This window comes from Lacerta agilis, chromosome 1, assembly GCF_009819535.1.
Source record: "Lacerta agilis isolate rLacAgi1 chromosome 1, rLacAgi1.pri, whole genome shotgun sequence".
Lineage (NCBI taxonomy): Eukaryota > Metazoa > Chordata > Lepidosauria > Squamata > Lacertidae > Lacerta > Lacerta agilis.
Window position 1 is genome coordinate 19442029 of NC_046312.1, and position 22631 is coordinate 19464659.

The window sequence follows — 22631 nt, forward strand, 5'->3', positions numbered from 1 at the left end:
GGTGGGCGAGGTTTGCGGCCCAGCGCACAAATTAAAATGAACAGGGCTATTTGCAATGTGACTCTGTATTGGGGGCTGTGGGATTAATCATCCAGACATTAAAATGTACAAGCTGGAATTGTTTAGAGCTGACGGCGTGCACCTGATCCCATTGGGAAATGAACACTGGTTGTGGGATGTGAAGCAGGGCCTTGAAGAATGGTTGGTGAGGACATGGGGTGTGGTTTTCAGCTGTTGGTAGTCTTGGAGGCAAGGCGGCAATTTCCCAGTCTTGGGTGGCAGTTTTAGGCCTTGGGCAGAACCCTTTGGTTCAACAATTGAGGAAGGGAGGTTGCGGTGACTCACCCCCTTCTGTGGCAGCAATATCAGGGTTCCCTGTTGGAGGGGTCCTGAGGGGAGTCTCTGACCACAAGTGCTCAGCAGTGGGCCATAGAGCTTCCCTCAGCAGTGCAGGGAGGGGGCCAGCTGTGTAAACGCACGTTTTGCAGTGTCCCTATATTCCCGATTGACCCTGTCTTGCCTCAGACCCCCAGCTGGGGGCTGAGAGGGATATACACCCAATGCCTAAGCCAAGGTTCCCTACATCTGAAATTCAATAAAATTCTGGCCATTTTAATCCCAAAATATGTTGTCATGTGTTTTCCTTGGTCTGAGGTCTGGCTCCCCAAGGGGGGTGGGACTGTGCCTGGGCACGCAAACAAAACAAAACAAAACAAAAAAACACCCAAAAAACCAGCCTAAAATTTACCCATGAGCATCAAACATGGTGCCCTCCCCATGTTGCTGACTCTCGTCATCTCTCACCATTGGCCAAGTTGACTGCAACTGGCGAGATTTGTAGGCCAGAACATCTGAAGGCGCCATGTTTCCTAATCCTGCTCCAGCCCATGCGCTGCCTTTGTGACCTTCCCTCTGAGGAATGATATGACGTTGGTGACATCTTACCGGGACTGAACCATTGTTGCAGTTGAGCCACGGGTTAAAAGGTTTCCCTCTTGATCTCAAGCTGGTTTAACCAAATTTTAGAAAGGCAGGTCAGGGCAGGGAAATGTTGTTTCCATTCCCTTGGCAATGGAGAGCCAGCAGTTTAAATATTAAACCACCATGAAAGAGGTGGGAAGGGACAGCCATGGTGTGTAGTTAATGCAGAACTCGAGAGGAATTGTGACAGGTCGGGAGAGGCTCGATATTCTTACTGTCAGCGTTTCAGAAAGGTCTGAGGCCCTGTATTGCAAAGCAAGGGTTTAACGCTGTCACGGGCAGCCTGGGAATTCTCTCTTTCCTCCTTCGCTTGCAATGAATAAGCAAGAGAAGAGTGTGTGTAGTTTGAAGGAGAAACATAAGCTGGTCCTTGTCATATGGATTAAACCTCTCTGTGGGAACTCTGGGTCCTGCCATGGCTTCAAACCCAGAATCCTTGGTAACTTGATAGGAATGTGAGAAGCTGCCTTTATACAGAGACCATTGGTCCATCTAGCTCAATACTGTCTACACTGACCGACAGCAGTGCTTCAAGGGTTTCAGGCAGGGTTCTCTCCCAGCCCTACCGGAAGATGCCGGGGATTGAACCTGCGACCTTCTGCATGCAAAGCAGATGTTCTGCCACAGAGCTACGGCCCTTCCCCAGATAGTGCTCAACAAGCATTTAAAAATGGAGAATGCATCTTGAGTCTCCCAAGATAGTGGAGAGGTTTTTCTCTGCCCAGTTAGTATTAGAGGGGCATTCTGTCCCCCTTTCCCGCCACCCCAAAAGCTCAGATGACACCTTAGAGGAATAATGCCCCTCCCCGAACCACACATGCTGCACGCCAGCAGGCTGTCTGCCAAGATGGACCTGATAAATCTGACTTCCGTAGAACAATGACAGCAGATTATGTAGCTGCAAATATGCATAATATAATCAAGTAAATGCTTCATCACAAGGGCATTAAGAATAACGCAACTGAGGGTCAAACTAGTTATATGAGTGCATAGCAGCCATGTAACTTTCTTCCTCCCTCCCTCCCTCCCCCCCATAAAGAAAACGGTCCTCTTTCAGTGAGCTGCTATCTTGCAACCACATCGTGTGAACTAGATATATGTAGAAGCAAGCAATCCAGCTTTATGCATTGCAAGCCAAACCCTTGCCCAGTATAAGTGCAAAATGCAACTCCCTGTTCCCTGGCCTTTAGATGCGACACATGTGCATTCTGTAGTTAAAACCGTACTTGAGTGCATTTGTCTACCTGTTTTTAAACATCTTTTAAAACCTGCAACCCCCTTTTCTGTAGGTGAAGCTGGTTAGCATTGATGCAGCTGAAATAGCAGATGGAAACTCTTCCATGGTCCTGGGCCTGATATGGAACATAATCCTGTTTTTTCAGGTAAGGAGCAAATGGTAATATTGTTACACGTTGGCTTTTCCGCTAAACCTTTCAGCAGAATACAGATTTGTTAGGTCTAAAGGCTAGGAATGAAACAGATTCGTTTCTCCCATGTACCTAGTTTTGGGTCGGGTCTTCATTTTTCTTCCATTAAAGACTCCCTAAATGTATGAACAAACCTGGATAAACCGAAATAGATCAGAAACCTGGGTGTCATTGCACTCCCCCCCACCTTGCAAACCCCTCAGTCCACTTCATTGCCCTTGCAAATTGATTTCTGCCTCAAAGTACTTGAGTCCAGCCTGCCTTGTGTGCATGTGGCTCCTGGCCAGAACCCAGATCAGAAGATCTTGTTTTTCCATTTTTGTGCTGAAAACGCTTGAATGCTGCTTTGTGCATTTTTAGCAACATGGGTCTTAAGACCTGAGTCCTGAAACGAGGCTTTGAAGCCCTTTAATATGCATTACTTGCACTACTTTCATGTACTAAGATGGAGATTCTGATACGCATTTCAACGATCTGGGAGCCTTGAAATGCCAAGAGCTGAATGCAGCCAGTGAAGTTGACCATTCTCTAAAGTCTGGTGCAGATGTAACCTAGTTCAGTCTCTTTGTAATCATGGATAAGAGCAGACAGTGAGCTAGTGTATTACCCCTCTACTCCCCACCCCACCCACCCACACCCACCTCTCCTTCCCTTTTGAGGGAGGCAGAGCCGTCTCATCCATAGAAGCCGGTGGCGCGGTGCGCCAGGGCGCTGGGCGCCCCAGGGGCGCCCCCGCGAGCCCGCCGGCATACCGGGCTCCTCCTCCCCAACCCGCCCCCGCCCCCACGGGCAGGCGGGCACTCGCGCGCCGGCGGGCGGGCTGTAAGCCGCCCGCCCTCGCCTCCCAGAGCCCCAGCTGGAGCGCTGGAGCGGCGCGGGGCTTTGCGCGACCTTCCAGCACTCCAGCTGGGGCTCTGGGAGGCGAGGGCGGCCGGCTCGCGCTCCCGCGCGCAGCCGGCCGCCCGCCCGATGCAGCGCGAGCTGCCCAGCAGCGCCGCGCCGTCCAGCTGCGCGCGGAGCGCGAGCTGCGCGGGAGCGCGAGCCGGCCGCCCTCGCCTCCCATCCCGGAAGCGCTGGAAGGGCGCGCAGAGCCCCGCGCCGCTCCAGCGCCACGCCCCTCACCCCCCGCTCGCCCACCCCCCTCCCAAGGGGCGGCAAGCGCGGGAGGGAGGCGGCGGAGAGGCGGCATGGCGGGGGCGCCGGAGGGATAGCCGCGCCATGGCGGCAGATCCCCTTAAGACGGCTCTGGAGGGAGGTGCAATATGGAGGATCCTTCATTGAGTCTGCAGCCATTACACACACACACACACACTCCCCCCCCCTCTACACCAGCTTTACACCCAGGAAGCACTTAACTCCTCTCCAGGGAACGCTTAGCTAGGATCCAATAGATCCATAGCCAGCACAGTTCTGCGCCCACCCTAAGCCTGACATGGCCCATCTCAGGGTCCCCTGTCGGCTACCATATCTTGCCCGCCCTCTGCAGGATCCTTTGCGGTAGGGCTGGGCGATACCTGGTTTCCAACGTTGTGATATATCACCAGCTAAACATTGCGATATACTGGTATATCATGATGTCTGAAATAAGGATGGAGCTGTCTAGGGGCACGGTTTTCCCCTCACCATGATTTCTGCCAGCACCTGGTCTTGTGATTCGCTGCCCCCTGCCCGAGGCAGGGGAGAGCTTTGTCGGCAGAGTTAACAGGTGCTGCCGGGATCAATAGAAGCGCTGGCTGGCTTCACGGTTTCCCCCACATTGTGATTTTAATTTGATATATTGCCCAGCCCTACTCTGCTGTGGTGCTGCCCCCTGTTGGCAGAGCCAGGCAGAGGGCTACTTCCACTGAATTCTAGCCACCCTCACCAGCACTACTACTTGGGAGGTTAGGATTGTGCTCTAGGCTCATATCCAAACATGTTGATATTTTCTCTTACTACTGATTAGTGTAGGGATTGAGCGGGGGGCAGACAGTAAAATTGGTTAAAGCCAAAACCCCTGTAGATTATAAACAATGCTGGGATTTTTCAAAGTCACTTACTTGCTAGCTGTCAAATTCAAGAAGCACCTGACTAATGATGTGATTCAATTCCAGAAGCAAATAATAAAAAAGGAAAAGGAAAATGCATGGAGTGATTCATAGCAGGCAGCTGTCTTTTTGACTGCTTTGTGGGGAAGTTGCGAAAAATGAAATCCTGTGTGAATATGTCGCGCTAATAACGATAACAACCCTGATTTCAGGATTAAATCATTTTAATCCCCAAAGGAGATTGATTATTAGGCCAAAATGATATTTGTCATCTAGATATATATAAAAATGTTCCCATTGCGTGCGCGGGTGTTACCAACTTGCTCCGTAACCGCTTGACCAAACAGCATCAAATTAGGACACAGCATTCCATGACCATCAGGGAATAACATTGGATAATAAAATTTCAAAAAAAACACACCTGACCTACCTAAAATAAAGAATAAAACCAAAAAAATTGGCGCGCCTATTAGATGTCACCAGCAACAGCACTGACATCACAACCAGCAACCAATAGAAAGGCGCCACCCAACTCCCGAGGCGACAACTTACAGCCGCCGCCTCAAACGGCTGCCCGCCATTTGCGGCCTAACTTTCAGCCGCCGCCTCAAGGGGCCCGACAACGCATAACAAGCAGGCAGCTGTTCGCAAGGGGGCGGGGAGGGGCGATAGAGCTGCTACTACATGACCAAACCTCAAGAGACGGGAGAGAAGCCGGGCTTTGAGGCCAGGCAGCGATGCGAAGCCAGGTTGCTATGGTAACGCGGGGCAAAAATGGAGGCCCCCAACCCCCGAAGAAGCCGTCTGCGTGTGCGTGCGCGCCTTCCCAGCTCCATTTGCAATTACATAGCAGTAAGCAACAGAGTTTCGGGGTGACCAGGGAAAGTGCGGGGGAGGGGAAGGTAGCAGGCAGAAATGGGAAAGACGGAGAGGAGGCAGGCGGAAATTCAACGGGAGAAGCTGTGTGAAGGGAGGAAGAAACGGGGGAAAGACGGAGAGGTGGCAGGCGGAAATTCAACGGGAGCTGTGGGCATGGACAGTTTACATATATATATATATATATATATATATATATATATATATATATGTGTGTGTGTGTGTGTGTGTGTGTGTGTGTGTATATCTTCCTTTTCCATTTCACAAAAAAAAGCCACCGCAACGCGTGGCCGGGCCAGCTAGTTGTATAATAATATTACAAAAATTTATGAGGAGGTAACTCTGATCTCTGGCTTTTAGCACCATGCTGAATTCCTTCTTGTTACTATCTTCAGGAGATGTTTGTAGATTGGGTTGTAGGTGGCTCTTTAGTAGAAAACACCCCAGTTGTGCAAGGCATGGCACCCCATTTTTACCATGCCACTTGATTCCCACTGTCCTCCTCTAACGCTGCTCCTGAGGGTAGTACGCAAGGATAATCTGAAAAAACTGGGCAGTCTAATTTGTGCAGCGAATTCAAAACCATCATTGGATACAATCCTATACCCTTTCACAAAATCATTCCACTTGTTGTTCTTTTACTGTATTGCTGCTGCTTCTTTGGTGAACACTCGTAGCCGAGTAAGATTGTCTTCCATGAAAACAGTCTTAACAGTGGGTCCGTAAGTGACTGTGGAGGCCAGTTCTGGATCCACATGTCTTTCCACAGTGGGACATAGGTTTCCGGGTGGGAGTTGATCACGGTGAGGGTTTGCCAAGTGTCCCTTCCTCTTTGCTTGTTTCTCCTTTCCACCCTGAGTTCATGCTTCTTCAAAGTCCATGGCTGCTATGATAAAGGCTGTTCTCCAATTAGAGCACTCCCAGGCCAGTGTTTCCCAGTTATCAGTGCTTATGCTACATTTTAAGAGATCTGCCCTGAGAACATCTTTAAACCTCTTTTGTTGTCCACCAGTATTTAGCTTTCGATTCTTGAGTTGGGAATAGAGTGGTTGTTTTAGAAGATGATAATCAGGTATCCAAACAACATGACCGGTCCAACGAAGTTGATGTTGAAGAATCATTGCTTCGACACTGGTGGTCTTTGCTTCTTCCAGTACACTGACATTTGTTCGCCTGTCTTCCCAAGAGATGTGTAATTTTCCCCCGGAGACATTGTTGATGGAGTCTTTCGAGGAGCTGGAGATAGTGTTTATAAGTGGTCCGTGGTTTGAAAACACTTTGGTTTCTCTGTGAACGTCCTGGTCCTTAAACACTCTTTGCTTCAATCAGGAGAAAGTTGAGCTTGCAGAGCTCAGGCGATGCTGGATTTTGGCATCGATGTTGGCCCTTGTGGAAAGATAACTGCTCGGGTAGGAAAAGTGGTCGACATTTTCCAACATTACACCATTAAGTTGGATCACTTCCCTGTTACTCAGGGAAGCTGTGGACTGTTGGATTATCATGCTCTATAGAATGGCCACAAGCAAGCACCTTGTTTCTTGTGCCTTGGGATCTGGATATCACCTTTTGAGAGCCTTCAGAATTTAAGGAAGGACACTGACATCTATGGGCCATTTCAGGAGACTGGTTAATTCCTAAACTAGACCTTGATGGCCTATGGGAGAGCCCATCAAAGTGTGCCAAGTTCCTCCTAGTATTTTTAAAGCGTTTAAGGTGTCACATTGATTTCTGAAAACTCCTGGAATAGTTTTTTCTGTTTAAAAGGCCAGAGATCAAATGACGAATGCCCAAACCGTTTAAAATAGACACATTGGAGGTTTTTAAACAGACATTGGATATCCATCTGTCATGGATGCTTTAGCTGAGATTCCTGCATTGCAGGGGGTTGAACTAGATGACCCCTGGGGTCCCTTCCAACTCATAAGAGTCTATGATTCTATGAAAAGCATTAACAGGGTCCTGAGCTTCCTTCAAAAACTATGACGTCTCCATACATGGGCATTGTTGGTGCAAACAGGTACAATATAAAAGCACAGTACTAGTGAAGCCCTATTCATCTGCTAACCTCATTTGCCCAGAGACACCTGTTTCAGTTTTAATATCAGGCAAGGTGGAGGGCACAATCCAAATACAGTACTTGGCCTAGAAAATCTTGTTGGCATTCCACTGCTCAGGATTACCATTGATGGCCAACAGTCCCCTTCCCTCTGAAAGTCTGTCTGACTTTGCACCTATACTTATAAATTAACATATGTCATTGTTATTCAAATTTGCCCTGTGCCTCAAGTCTTTTGAGGGCCTAGCAATGCCCTCTGCTCCCTGTAAAGCCTCTCGCAAGTGGAGAGAGTGCTGTTGCGCTCGTGTGGTGTTTGCGGGCTTCCCACAGGCATCTGGTCGGCCACTGAGAAGACAGGATGCTGAACTAGATAGGCCTCTGGTCTGATCCAGCAGGGCACTTCTTACATTCTAGATTCCAGTATCCTCCCAAATGAAACTGATGAAAACATGGTGGTGGTGGTGATATTGATATATTTGCTTGGGCACCTGGAATTCATCATCCCCAAACATCCGGGCGGATGTAGTCAGTCAACTAAACAAAATCCAGCTTGAACGCTTAAAGTGTTTTATTCCCCCTTCCCCAACAAGAAGGCCAAATCCAATTGGCATCACGAGCATCTCTTATCTCACCCTCTTAGCCACACAATTCCCATCCAAAAATTTCTGACATTGCTTAACAAAGGGCCAAAGTAGACATGATGATAATCGCACAGCTGGTAGCTTGTGTGATTGTTCTTTGTTCAGTTAAATAGCAACCACGTTCATGGGCTAGTCCAGATTAGGACTGCAGCTGGTGATAGGTGGAGAGAATGGAATTTACCCTTTGCTGCCACCAGGGTCCCAGTTGACTCCCTGGCAGCTGCTATTTACTAAACAAAGGACAATCATGCTTACTGCCAGCTGTGTCATTGTAGCCACCTCTAGATTGACCCAGCCTCTGTTTCTTTAAAGGTGAGCCAAGTTTTCAAAAAACAGGAAAGCAGATCCTCCCAGGTCAGCAAACCCAGCAGGACAGCTCTCCTACTCCCAACTCTGCCCCTTAAATCAGAGAAGCTCTAGATGTTGCTGGACTCATATCTCCCATCATCCTTGACCACTGGCCATGCTGGCTGAGGAGTCCAACCACCTCTGGAGGGCCACAGGGTCTCCACTCCTGCCCTATGTGCTCATATATAACCTAAATAATAGAATTGGAGAGTTGGAAGGGACCACTAGGATCATCTGGTCCAACCCCCTGCAAGGCAGGAATCTTTTGCCTGATGTGGGGCTTGAACCCACAACCCTGAGATTTACCAAGTGAGCTATTAAGACAGCAGGGGCAACTTGGGGATTGTATAAGGCTGGGACATGTCTATGACTGAACTCTTTAACTGTCCTTAAGAGATCAGGATGTGACGTCTGCACTCACACAAAATGACTCTGGATTTTTCTGTTAACTCATACGAAGGAATTCCTAACACTAGTTTTGCTGATGGGGATCTTCTGGCACCACAAGATCAAATGACTGAGAAGCAAGAATTTGCTCTTCTCTCCAGCACTATATGGTTCATTTACCCCAGTCTGTGCCCTCACCCCCCAGCTGCCTATATGTTCCTGAAAACTCTGTTGTAGTTTTCTTCTGGCCATTTGATCTCTCTCCACTAAGAGAATTGCTCCTCTGCATTCTAGCATTCTGTGTCTTCCATAGTTTATGAGAAAATCCATTTTGTCTATACAAGGAGTAAGGAACATTTTTGGCTGCAGGTGCGAGATCCTTATCAGGGTCAGCTTCACGGGCCACATTTGACTGGTGGGCAAGGCTGCACCCATGACATCACAGTGATGGCGTGAGCAAGGTACTTTGAAGTCCCAAAGTCAGGACTTCCAAGCACCTTTCAAAGCAGTCACTTTAGTGAACGTTCGCTGTGTGAGCGGTCTCCTAGCAACTCTGCAGCTTTAGCAAACTGCAGTTCCCAGGACTCTTTGAAGGAACCCCTGACTGTTGAAATAGGCTAGCATAAGAGCACTTAAAATGAATGGAACGGATGTGACCTTTCTTCTTGTGGTTCTTGTTGCTATACCAGAACATAAGAAGAGCCCTGCAGGATCAGATCAGAGGCTCATATTAGCACTCCTGTTAGCTGCAGTAACCAACTCAGAGGAGCTATGGGGAATCTTGCAAGCAAGGGACAGTGACACGAAACTGACCTTAAGACATGTGGGCTGTATTCATTCCATTATGGGATCCTTGCCTTTAGAACAGGAATGGAGGGGGGGACCTGTGGCACTCCGGATACCGTGGGACTCCCAACTCCCCCCAGCCCCCAGCCGGCATGGCCAATGGGCAAAGCTGATGGGTGCTAAAGTCCACCAACATCCCTGATTTAGAAGTTGCTATGCATTTTTACCTTCCTGTGTTTGGAATGCAGCGGCCGAGGCTGCTGGCTTGAGTCTTGCTGTGTGTCTCGCCGAGGGGCAAGTGCTCTTTCAGATAGCATGAAACCGGGCCCCGAGTCAACGCTGCCATTCGCGCAGGGCTAGCTGGCACGACAGGGCTGTTTGTGAAGCCTGGAAGCGGCTGCTTGCCTGAAGAAATGAATAGGGTTGCTTGTCCTCGAGGCAGCATGACAGGATGATGGATTCTCTGCTCTGTTTTTCTGACCCTGGCTGCTGCCTTCCCCCTGCCCCCTGCAACAGATTAAAGAACTCACAGGCAACCTCAATAGGAACTCCTCGTCTTCCAGCCTGTCGTCGGGACCCAGTGGCCCTGATTCAGACACCTCTCATCCCAACACGCCTAATGTCGAGAGAAGCATGTCTGTCTCGGTGAAGGATCAGCGAAAAGCAATCAAGACCCTTTTGACCTGGGTCCAAAGGAAAACAAGAAAGTAAGCCAACTTTTCTTCCCCCCCCCCCTTAAAAGTCGCTGCAAATCCCACTGCCAATCAGATGGAAGAGGATTTCCATTCATTCATTATCTGTGTGATGAAATGCATTGGATGCATTCAAAGCGGATTCGAGGGCAAGCAATAGAACAGGCTCCATAATTTTGCCTGTATCAGCCAAGGAAAAGCTTGGGCTATGCAGCTGGGTTTTTCCTGTCCTTCCTGATTCACAGTTCTCTTTTTTGGGTCAGTAATAACACCCTATTCCGACTCTTCGTTGCAGCATACGTTGCCTTGGGGGTGGGGGATCCCAAGTATAAAGATGTGCTCATGACTGGCCCTTTCATTAGGTGACATGAGGCACAAGGCCGGCTCCCAGCTAATGTAGACCAGGGGTAGGGAACCTTTTTTGCCTGATGTGTCAGATCCCTCCCTGTTCCCCCCCCCACTGCAGGACAACCCACCTGTGATATCATCAATGGCATCAGGTGACCGACAGGTGCACTGTCCTGTCCACCTGTCAAAGTTTCTCATGCAGCGTTTCCCAAGTGCCCAATATTCAACAGGTTGTTGGATGCTTGGGAAGTGATGTGCTTGGGCTTCGCCAGTACTAAGTAGAGGGCTTGGCCACATGATCAAGCTCCCCGCAGGGAACTTGCTTGTGAAAGCCGATCCAGCAGGGTTGAACTGACTGCCCACCTGCTGATACAAGGTGACTTCAGCCCTATTTTATACAGGGGTTGATTCTGTGGTACAGCTCACCTGCTCCAGATGCATCTTTTATCTGCTCCACATGTATAGGTGACATCACATGTGAGGCACGCGAGTGTGGTTTGGGGTGGGTGGCAGGGACAACCTCACGGCCAAACTGGGACGCACGCCAGGCCAAATTTGGCTGGAGGTTCCCTACTCCTGGTGTAAACTATATTGAACTAGATGGACCAATGGTCTGCTTTGGTCAGTTTCCTACATTCCTTTGCTCACAGTTACCATTTGCCAGGCAAAAGCTCCCACTGAGGTCCTCTGAGGGCAGGCAGCAGGGCTAAGCAGCTGGATCTCTCTCACCCCATGATGGGGGGGAAAGGCACCTTTTGTACAAAAACTCTTGTGAATGCTTAGAGCAGGGGTCAGCAAACTTTTTCAGCAGGGGGCCGGTCCACTGTCCCTCAGACCTTGTGGGAGGCCGGACTATATTTTGCAAAAAAAATAGGAACAAATTCCTATGCCCCACAAATAACCCAGAGATGCATTTTAAATAAAAGGACACATTCTACTCATGTAAAAACACGCTGATTCCCAGACCGTCCGCGGGCTGGATTTAGAAGGCGATTGGGCCACATCTAGCCCCCAAGCCTTAGTTTGGGGACCCCTGGCTTAAGAGTATGATGCATTTCCCTAAATCTAGGAAGCCTTTGCACTGGAATAATTTTCTGTGTTACAAGAGTATTGGACATGCCCATTTCCGTGTATGGATTTTCCTACCACCTCTCTCCTTGGTACTCTCGCCTCCAGGTATGGGGTTGCCGTTCAGGACTTTACCAGCAGTTGGCGAAGTGGGCTGGCTTTCTTGGCAGTGATCAAAGCCATAGATTCGAACTTGGTGGACATGAAGCAAGCTTTGGAGAAATCGCCCCGGGAGAATTTAGAGGATGCATTCACTACAGCACACAATCACCTAGGTATTCCAAGACTTCTGGAGCCAGAAGGTAACCTGTTCGTACCTAAATGTCTTCTGCAGGCTTTTGGGATTCACAGGCTGGTCAGTGGGGCCTTGTGATCATTACATTGTTTTATCTTTGTTTGTAAACCACTCTGAATTTTTTCCTACAATCCAGTGTCATATATTTTTTTTATGAAATCAATAAGTAAAAGGAAATAAATTTAGATTCATCACGAGACGATACATCTGTCTCCCCAGACATCATGGTTGAGTCGCCCGACGATCAGTCCATTATGACCTATGTGGCACAGTTTTTGGAACATTTCCCAGAGCTGGAAGGGGTACGTGTGTTCCTTCACTTCACTTTTTGAGTGTTTCTTTCCTGTAAATGTACTTAAGTCACTCGCAGTGATAAGCAGCTCCTCCACAGTTAGGAGGAAGTTAGGTGGTTGTTTCCCCCACCTGGCCTCCTTTACTTCAGTTCAGTTGTACAGTATTTACCTCGCTAGGTCAACCCAATTCCCAACAATATGGACAGTGGGCAGCAAATGTGGGTGGCTTTCCTCTTCTCTCCCCACCCCCTAGATTGGAAATGGCAAGAATCAAAGAGACACTGTTGGGATCTTGACTCTGCATGAGCAGTTCCTGAACTGCACCTGGGAAACCAGGAAGTTGAGAGGGCTGCAGGCATATCATTACATGTTCACCAACTAAACACTCCCATAACTCAAGGTAGGCCACCCAGTGCATCTCTGCATAAGGTGGCTTGGTCACTTCTTACTATTGCAGAGACACAGCAGAAACACCCTCTGCCCCCAGAGGAGACCAGCCATTGCATCTCTGCATGTGAATCACTGCTCTTGGTTTGCCTCCTTACAGTTGGGAAGCATGCAGCAACTCAGGCAGAGATGTCTGTTTCATATGATCATAGCAAGTCTTTGGTGGGGTGGTGGAAGCGTGGCTTCATTGTTCTGACAACTGCTTTGCGAAAAGAAATATTGTTTATCAAATGATTATGATGGTGGTGGTGGTGATGGTGATTTATTTAATGTCACGTAGGAAGATTTTTCAGATCCGGACAAGGACTTTGCAGCTGAATCTCCATTCCATGTCAAAGAGACACCAGGGAAAGAAAATCAAGGGAAGGATTTGATTTTGAATGAGAATGGGAAGCACACCTATACCGGTCACCTGGACAGAAGCCAGTCTTCACCTCCAAAAATCCATATTCCTGGTTCACCCCTTAATCCAGAGAACCCTTTTCATATGGCAAATGAGGAGATTAATGACAATTTGCAGCAGCCACTATCAGATCACTCAGAGACTTCTACAGAAGAACCTCAGAGGCCGAGCTCACTGCCAATAACAGAGCCTGTTGATTATCAGTCCAATTCTGTTGCCGACATTCTTGCCAATAATGTAAACGGGTCTGAAGGGGATCAGCTGAGTATGTCCGATTCACCAACACAGAGCGATGACCTTCTTCCGCCAAGTTCACCTCCGTATCGCAAACATTCTGTTGAACCTGCTGACTCTTCGGGAGTCGACTCCGAAGAATTCAGCAAGAACAAGCCAGCCACTGAAACAAAAGAATCATCTGATGGAAAGGCTTGCTCTTCCCCACTACCTGAAAACGTACCGGAACATCTGACAATGGAACTTGAACATCCAATTCCAGCTGCTGTTGAGCAAGATGCCACAAAGAAATATATATTAGAATTGTTGAACAAGGAAATATCTAAGCTCCCAGAAAAATATGACTGTGCAATGCAGTCTTCATCCGTAAAGGAAGAACATGCTACTCACCAGGAAACTAGTGGACCTGCTTTCAACGATTATTCAGAAGAGTCTTACCCAATGGAACGTTTTTCTCCGGTTAGAAACACTCCCAAGAGCCTAGATATTACTAATGAAGACAGCTCGGTGGGTGAAATGATGCCAAACTCTTCCAAAATCTCCATAATCCCTCATGACCTCTTCTATTACCCCCATTATGATGTTCCCATATCGGACGTCTTGGATGCTTTTGCTACCCCCGGCGCAGACCCTACCCTCTCGGAAAACAACAAGATCTGCGCCGAGCTTTTAGTAAACTGTTTGGCGGAGAAAGAGTTGCTTGACCAAAACGCTGAGAAGGATATTTCAAAGGCAGGCCTACACACGAGTAAGGCAGCACCAACGCACTTGGATGATAAAAGCCCAGAGAAGCAGAAAAAAGATGCTCGTGGTCACACCAAGGCTTCCCTCAACAAGGCTGCTGCAGAAGGGAAGAATGTGATACTCAATACAAACAGTGTGGATTCTGCTCACTCAGATGTCCCTGTGGTACGGTTGGTTTTTGCATTTACTTATTTGCGGGTGCCAAATTCTTCCCTTGCACTTGATGCCATTATAAAGAAGCTTACACCATAGTTCTTTTTCTGAGGGCTCTGGTGACTAGCAACTGCTTGTGCCCATCCCCCCTGGTGTTGCACCTGGAAGCAGTCTCTAAATGCAGAGATGGGGAACCCGTGACCTTCCAGGTGCTGTTGGGACTCCAACTCCCATCAGCCCCAATTATTGCCATTGGTTGGGGCTGATGGGAGTTGTAGTCTGGCAACATCTGGAGAGGCCCAGGCTCCCCACCCCTGACGTACATGCTTATGTTTAAATATATGGGATCAGGCCCATTGACTGGTCAAACACACACTAACCAAAATTGGGTGGTTGCTGCTCCCATAAGTTATTCCCATGAGAGTCAGGGAACTTGTATTCCACCAATGTGACTTCTTCTTGGCAGGAGTAGTAGATGGTACTGCAGGATGGTACTGCAGTTTAGATTGTGAGCCTCTGGAGCAGTGCAGTAAAAATTCCTTCCAGTAACATCTTAGAAACCAACTAAGTTTGTTCTTGGTATGAGCTTTCATGTGCATGCACACTTCTAAGGTGCTACTGGAAGGAATTTTTTATTTTTTATTTTGTTTTGACTATGGCAGACCAACACAGCTACCTACCTGTAACTGGAACCATTAAAACCAGTGGTTGTGACTTACTTAGGTCCATTGATTTCAATGACTCTACTCTGGGTAGGACGTAGTTGGATACAACCCTGTGACCTGATTTGGTAGCCATCAGAATAGGGTGTAATATCAGCCTAAAATGATAGTTTAATTTGGAATTGCTTCTGTTTGGCTTGATGTATTGTCCTAAGAGGTTAGCTCTGTTTGGGGAAGTGAGATCTTCAAGTGGCAAGTCTCCCACTGTACGTAGTGATCCTGCAGCTGTGTTCATAGATGTGTTTGCCTTTTGTTGGGTGTTAGAAAATCCCAAGGGTCATTTCACAAATAACACAATCCCAGATTTACCATGTAAGTGCACACTAAACAGGGAGCTGTAGCCAACCCTGCCTTTTCTTGAGAGTTTGCCTCTACGGCGCCCTTGGTTTCAATTGCACTTTACATATTGAGGTGTACACCTAAACACCAAGCATAAGGTTGGATCCAGACTAACTTAGTTGCACTTCATTCCCTTTGACATCAGTGGAACTTTTAAGTCAGAATTAATTTGTCCCGTTGATTTCAAGGAAGCCAAAGTTCAACTAAATTAGCCGCGATCCAAACCATGATGTGTGAAGCAGCCCCGAACCTGGATACTTGGGTTACATTTCTCCTTCGCTTTTCTTGAAAGTGCCCCAGGCATCATTTGGCAGTGACGCTGTATACATTTACTTGTTTAGTTGTCAAAATGAGAAGTTCAGCTTAAGGATGGACAACATGTTCTGTCCACACATAACTCCACTTTGTTCAGCTTGTTGTTCTGGTATCAGTAGAGCCCTGCTTGCATGCCGGCACACTAAAACACCCTCTGAGACTTAGGACGTCAACATGGCAGCCCTCAGATGCTGTCGGACTCCAATCCCCAGCAGCCTCAGCCAGCCTAGCCAATGTGTAGCAATATTGGGAGTTGGAGTACAGCAGTGTGGTGTAGTGGTTAAGAGTGGTAGACTCGTAATCTGGTGAACCGGGTTCGATTCCCCGCTCCTCCACATGCAGCTGCTGGGTGACCTTGGGCTAGTCACACTTCTCTGAAGTCTCTCAGCCCCACTCACCTCACAGAGTGTTTGTTGTGGGGGAGGAAGGGAAAGGAGAATGTGAGCCGCTTTGAGACCCCTTCGGGTAGTGATAAAGCAGGATATCAAATCCAAACTCTTCTTCTTCTTCTTCTTCTTCAACATCTGGTACCAAATGAGTTGGGGAACCCAGTATGTGAAATTATGTGCCCCAGAAGAATAGATGGCTTCTTACTTCACAATTTCTCCATTGCCACATGAGGATTTCTTTTCCCCAATGAGTTTTGAAGTTGTTTGTTGCACAGAGTTCTTCTAGTGAGGTCTAGGCTTCTACATGGCTATCTCAGTGTTAAGATTGCTGCCTTTTGTATTTTCAGTGACTTTTAGTTTCATTGTTGCTTGTTAGCCACCTTTGTTTTGTAGCGGTGGGGAGACAGGGCAGAAATCCCTCCCTCAACCCAGATACCCATCTCTGTATCTATTTTATTTTGATGTTGCTGGCCAGCTTCCTGCCACTTTGGGCACCTCTGTTTTGCTGGGTGGTGGGCAAAATAGAAAGCCCTCTGTCTAAGCGTGTATGCGTCTAGGTATGCATCTAGCTAGCTAGTTAGCTTGCTAGCTAAACAAGCAAGTCAATGTAGTTTGCCAAAAAAGGAGCTTCAAAGATTAAATAGGCAGATCTTGATTAACTTGTACAAATTCTTGCTTTTAAAAACCTGAATTATCATCATTTTTATTTCTAACAGATAGTGGTAAACCAGTTTGATACTGCAGCTGAAGAAAGAAAACTGCCAGAAGAAAGGAGCAAAAAGAAAGAGAAAAGGAAGAACAAGTCAATTTTTCAAGGAGAAAACATCCCAAGTCCGAAAGCTGGCTCTACCCGGCTACTAGATAAGCTAGAGGAAGAATCCATAGACCACCAGGGGTTTTCAAGGTGCTTTCCGTTTGCTTCTTTGGTTCCTAACACAAAACCCGTCTTGCCACTTTTTCTTGTCTGGTTTCCAGGCAAAGCTTATTTGCCTGCCACGTCTCATATTTTACTGGCCTTCTTGGCTGCAGCCCTGGACAGCCATAGCACAGGCAGGGGAGGAGAAGTCCAGGCAGCTGGGTGTATTTGGGAAGGGCGAGGTGCACTTCTAATCCAGTGTTTTTCAACCTTTTTTGGGCAAAGGCACACTTGTTTCATGAAAAAAATCACGAGGCACACCACCATTAGAAAATGTTAAAAAATTTAACTCTGTGCCTATATTGACTATATATAAAGTAATTTTCCCACGGCACACCAGGCAACATCTCGCGGCACACTAGTGTGCCGCGGAACAGTGGTTGAAAAACACTGTTCTAATCTAAGCACTTCCGGGATCTGCTGGGTGATCAGCTTCCATAAGTGCCGAAGTGCGTTTTTAAGCCCCGTTCACTTCAATGGAAAAATTTAACACAAACATGCTTCGGTTCTAATCTCCAGGCAGAATGAGCATGTCGCTTCCCCCACCCACCTGCCTGCCCCTGAAATTGGCTCTGGAGGGTCAGGGGAACCCCCAGATCAGCGCACAGGTGGAGGAAAGGGGGTCTCGTTTCATTTGGCAAACTGAAATACTTGCGCAGTTGGAACAGTTGGATGAGCACTGACTGGCAGCAGCTCTCCAGGGTTTCAGACAAGGGCCATCCCCAGCCCTATCTGGACATGTGAGGTTTTACCCTGGGACTTTTCTGTGTGCAAAGCAGATACAGAGCTATGGGCCTTGACCCATCTCTGCAGCAGCACTCAGTGGGAGGCTATTGAATGTTGTCTTGATGAGTTGTGCATGTAGAGAGGGAGGTAGGGGAGGGGGGAGGGAAGAGAAGAGACTTTGTGATGGACTCACAGCTGAATATAGGATTCTGATCCTGTTCTACCAGAATCATCATTCAGTACAATGGACCAAACTGGTTAAACCTTGTTAGCACAATGGGGAGTCTCAAGCTAGCTTTATGCAGTCAAGTGACATTGTTTTATATGTATTTTTAATCTCCTGTTGGAAGCTGCCCACAGTGGCTGGGGAAACCTAGCCAGATGGGCAAGGTATAAGTAATAAATTTATTATTATTATTATTATTATTATTATTATTATTATTATTATTCTACAGTATTCACCCGAATATAAGCCGCACCTTTAAAATTGGAGGGGGGAAAGAAAAAATACACAAATATAAGCCGCTCCCTTCCTCGCTCTCTCCCTTCCTGGCCTTGGATGCAGATGGGGAAGTATGCGCAGGGCGGGCACCACTTCGCCATGCTCCTGGCGCTGTTTGCCCCACACTCCTGGCTGCATACCATAATGTTGCGAATATAAGCCGCAGTTTTCATGCTCGGAATTCGGGGTGGGGGTGGGGAATGTGGGTTATATTCAAGCCAATATGGTATTCTCCCCACCTATTCTCCCCATTTATTCGCTTCCAAGAATTTTTGTCCCACCTAGCAATTTCACTGGGCCACCTCAACACCATTTCCTTTTCCTGCTCTATAACCCCCGGGAAACTATTTTGGGCGTTCCTCATTTCATCCCTTAATCCTCACTGCCTTGTCCTCTTCTCCATAAGCTCTACTCTATCTGGAGAGAAAGGGTACAGACAACAGCAGCCTGTTAAGAGTCGTCAACAGGTTTTCCACACCTATCAGCTGATCACCCATTCCCACCACCCTTCTGAGTAATACCCCTCCCCACTCCCTCACTATATTTAAGGATCTGGTGACTTCTGTTTCAGTGTATCTGAAGAAGTGTGCATGCACACGAAAGCTCATACCAAGAACAAACTCAGTTAGGTCTCTAAGGTGCTACTGGAAAGAATTTTCTATTTTGTTTCGACTATGGCAGACCAACACGGCTACCCACCTGTAACTGGGACAACAGCAAGTTCATGCTTCATCCCTAGATGCAAACTTGGGAGTTTGGTCACTTTCTCTCCCAGAGCTATGGTCTCCCTACAGTGTTGCATATGAATTTGGGCTGGGACCGTTAATTAGATTGTAGTAAATGGGAATGCTGGTTGCGGAGGAGTTTGAGAACTTGGACCACGCAGGAGATAAATGTCTTTGGACAATATGGTGTTGTGCATAACTTGAAACTGGGGTGGAAAAGAATGTCTAGCCAGTGTTTTGTCTCTTTAGAGCATGCCTTGCAAAAGTGTTAGAGCTGGGCTGTCTTTCCAATCAAGCTTCTCTTACATATTGATTCAATTAACCTTTTCAGGGTCAGCCACAGCGATCCCAATGTCGTTTCCCAAAGATATTTAGCAGAGTCGACCAGTAAGGTAAATATATGCACGTCTCTCTCTTTCGCACATTCATTCAAAACCAAGCTAGTACAATATGGCTTTAAATAATTCTGGTTAGCAAGCAGTTAGACAGCCAGTGGCTTTTATCTTTCTATTTTCTGTCACCCTGAGTTGAGATCTCTCTTGAACTGAACTGCTTACCGTGCTCCAGCAGTGATACGGGTCTGCTCTCACCATGCATTTAGCAGACCTGTTGTTGTTAAGATAAGATCGCAGGAGGAGATCTGCTGGATCAGGCCAATTGCCCACCTCCCAGCCCTACCGAGAGATGCTGGAAACTGAACCAGGGACCTTTTCATGCAAAGCAGATGTTCTACCACAGAGCTATGACCCTTCCCCATGTTTTAGGTTCTTTCAGCATGTTCTGCCATGGGATTTGTGGGATTACACTGTTGCTTTTCAATATGCCTTCCCCATGCACACTTCACGAAAGCTCATACCAAGAACAAACTTAGTTGGTCTCTAAGGTGCTACTGGAAGGAATTTTTTATTTTATTTTGTTTTGACTATGGCAGACCAACACGGCTACCTACCTGTAACTATAATCATTGAAGGACATTCCCCAAGTTCTCCTATCAAATGAGGTGTGGTGACGACTACTGTGGTCTCTTTTCCAAAGTGTCTTGCATTTTTGAAAATGTTAATATGGAGGGTTCTTCCGCTTTAATCCTTTTATCCAGGAGTACAATATCATTCCATTTCATTTTGCCAAATCTTATCTGGAGAAAAAAAATTAAGCCTTTTTACACATTTTACTTTCTTGGGCTCCATGATCACTGTAGATGGTGACAGCAGTCACGAAATTAAAAGACACGTGCTTCTTGGGAGGAAAGCAATGACAAACCTAGACAGCATCTTAAAAAGCAGAGACATCACCTTGCCGACAAAGGTCCGTATAGTTAAAGCTATGGTTTTCCCATAGTAATGTATGGAAGTGAGAGCTGGACCATAAAGAAGACTGATCGCCGAAGAATTGATGCTTTTGAATTATGGTGCTGGAGGAGACTCTTGCAAAAAGATCAAACTTATCCATCCTTAAAGAAATCAGCCCTGAGTGCTCACTGGAAAGACAGATCTTGAAGTTGAGGCTCCAGTACTTTGGCCACCTCATGAGAAGAGAAGACTCCCTAGAAAAGACCCTGATGTTGGGAAAGATGGAGGGCACAAGGAGAAGGGGACGACAGAGGATGAGATGGTTGGACAGTGTTCTCGAGGCTACCAACATGAGTTTGGCCAAACTGTGGGAGGCAGTGAAATATAGGCGTGCCTGGCGTGCTCTGGTCCATGGGGTCACGAAGAGTCGGACATGACTGAATGACTGAACAACAACAACAACAGTTCTGAAAACTTCTATAAATCACCACATTCAAATGATCAGTTATTGATTTAATGGCAAAAGATCTGAGCTCAATAGCAATTTACAAGAATCCAAAATTCTTAACCAGTTTGGGGTCTTAAGATCTGTGAAAGTTTGGGTACTGCGGTGTGTTTCATGTCTTGTTTTGTTCTCTGATGCTGGCTTATTGCTGTGTTTAGATTTCATGGTTTTCATTCTTTTTAAACATAACCATTTCCCCTTGATTGTAAGTTGTCCAGAAGACTTTTAATTCAGTGTGGGATAGAAATACTCTAAATACACCTGTTATATCTTTTACAGTCCAGGCTATTTAATTATATTGTGGTGACTATTTGAATTTGATTATTTTCCAGGAACTTGGCAGCGCTGATGTTTCAAAGAGCACGGCTACAAGTGAAATTGCTAGCTCCTCTTCCAGGTGGGCACTTACCGGTACCCTTCTTTCATAAGTTGAGCCTCAGGTTGAAGACAGACACCAGCTTTGACTGCAAGCCTCGGTTTCGCAAAGGATAAGCTCCAGTCAAGAGCTGCAAACAAGTGGAATTGTTTGTCTTTACCTGCCGTACACCTTACGTTATTTGGCATTAGGTATGGGGCGGGTGGGTGTGGCTTGGGGAAAACAGCCTCATAAGCCAAATTAGGACCCTGCTTGGCCTGATTTGACCCATGGGCTGGCTGGAGGTTCCCCATGCCTGCAGTGGAGTCTGAGGACAAGGAGGATTATGCCCTGGTTGTTATTTATTCCTCGTTAAGCTTTCTTTTCCCATCTCCATGTTGCCCCCCTACACATGCACACAGACACCAAGACTTAATTTAGATTAATGCCAATCAGAGCAGCAATCTTGTCTTTTTTGCTTCTTCCTCCATAAAGTGCCACATATTCCAGCGCAATGTAATGATTGGTAATTCTGACTTTGCATTTTTTTACTACCCATTCCTCCACCTGCATATTTATTTATTTACACTTGTAAGACCCGTTCCAGAAAAGATTTTCTACTTCCTGTCAAACACCGATTGTAGGATAACCCACAAGGTCTCTCTTTTTGCCCTAGCAGCGTTGAAAATCTGGGCAAGGGTTATTAAGGAGATTGCATTCAATTGCTTTGGGCATAATGACTAATGTTTTTGTCAGTATTAAATATGTGAGTTCTTAATATGTTAGATGTGACTTGCGCAGTATTTCAAAGATGTAGGTTTTATGTATGATTCCAGACAGCAACGTGATTTTACGCAGTACAGTATTTTATACTGTTGGGTTTTATATTGCATTTATTTATCTTCTATGTAAATTGCCTATGGCCCGAGCAGTAAAAAAACTGACTCACTGACTCTTGAAAGATCTGTGTGCCACCTTTTTCTGCCAAATGGCATTTCAACGTGACTTAACAAAATTTCCATTATTTTTTGAAATGATTATCCTAATAGAGAATAGCTAGCCAAATTAATAAAAAATAAAAAATCTGCCATTGTGGGCTAAAAAATAGATAACAACAACTAACTAACTAACTAACTAACTAACTAATTCAGCAGTCTCTAAACTATCCACAAGCCAAATGAAGTGAAGCAAACCAAATGCTGTGATGCATTAAACCAATGAAGTTAGCTACTGAAAGCTCCAATAGCCAGGATTTTGCTTTCCTTGGACCTGGAAGGGTAGTAATGAAGGTGCCTGGAGTAGAAGTGGCTTAGTGGTTGGGGCGGGGCCTGGCATGTGAGTTGCTGCTGCTTAGTGAGAGGGAGAGCGGAAAGTGGCAAGGAGGTCAGCACAGTGCAATTGCATTGGCAGGAGCACTGGATTGACTCTGGTGATGTGTTTGCACCGCGCCAGTCTCCCTGCTGCCTTGCCTCTCTCTCTCTCCTGGTAGGCAACAGCAACCCACCTGCTAGGAAGCTAGCATAATGTCCGCATCCCAGTGAGCTTCTTCTGGCCTGGTGGATCATCTTTGGAATCCCACAAGGCTCCCTCTCTGCAGTAGCTGCCCGCCTTCAGACAAGGTACTCTGAGATAGGCCTCCAGT

At 46.9% G+C, this 22631-nt stretch overlaps 1 protein-coding gene across 3 annotated transcripts in view; it reads left to right on the plus strand.

Annotated features, from left to right (window-relative positions):
* CLMN (calmin) overlaps nucleotides 1-22631 on the plus strand; it is a 78382-nt gene that overhangs the window by 55518 nt on the left and 233 nt on the right. For all 3 annotated transcript variants that reach the window (XM_033140356.1, XM_033140363.1, XM_033140372.1), the window contains 8 exons: nucleotides 2271-2363; nucleotides 10046-10236; nucleotides 11746-11939; nucleotides 12152-12234; nucleotides 12953-14218; nucleotides 16688-16875; nucleotides 19172-19232; nucleotides 20967-21031. In XM_033140356.1, the coding sequence (XP_032996247.1) occupies nucleotides 2271-2363; nucleotides 10046-10236; nucleotides 11746-11939; nucleotides 12152-12234; nucleotides 12953-14218; nucleotides 16688-16875; nucleotides 19172-19232; nucleotides 20967-21031 (2141 nt within the window). The remainder of the gene's footprint in view (nucleotides 1-2270; nucleotides 2364-10045; nucleotides 10237-11745; nucleotides 11940-12151; nucleotides 12235-12952; nucleotides 14219-16687; nucleotides 16876-19171; nucleotides 19233-20966; nucleotides 21032-22631) is intronic.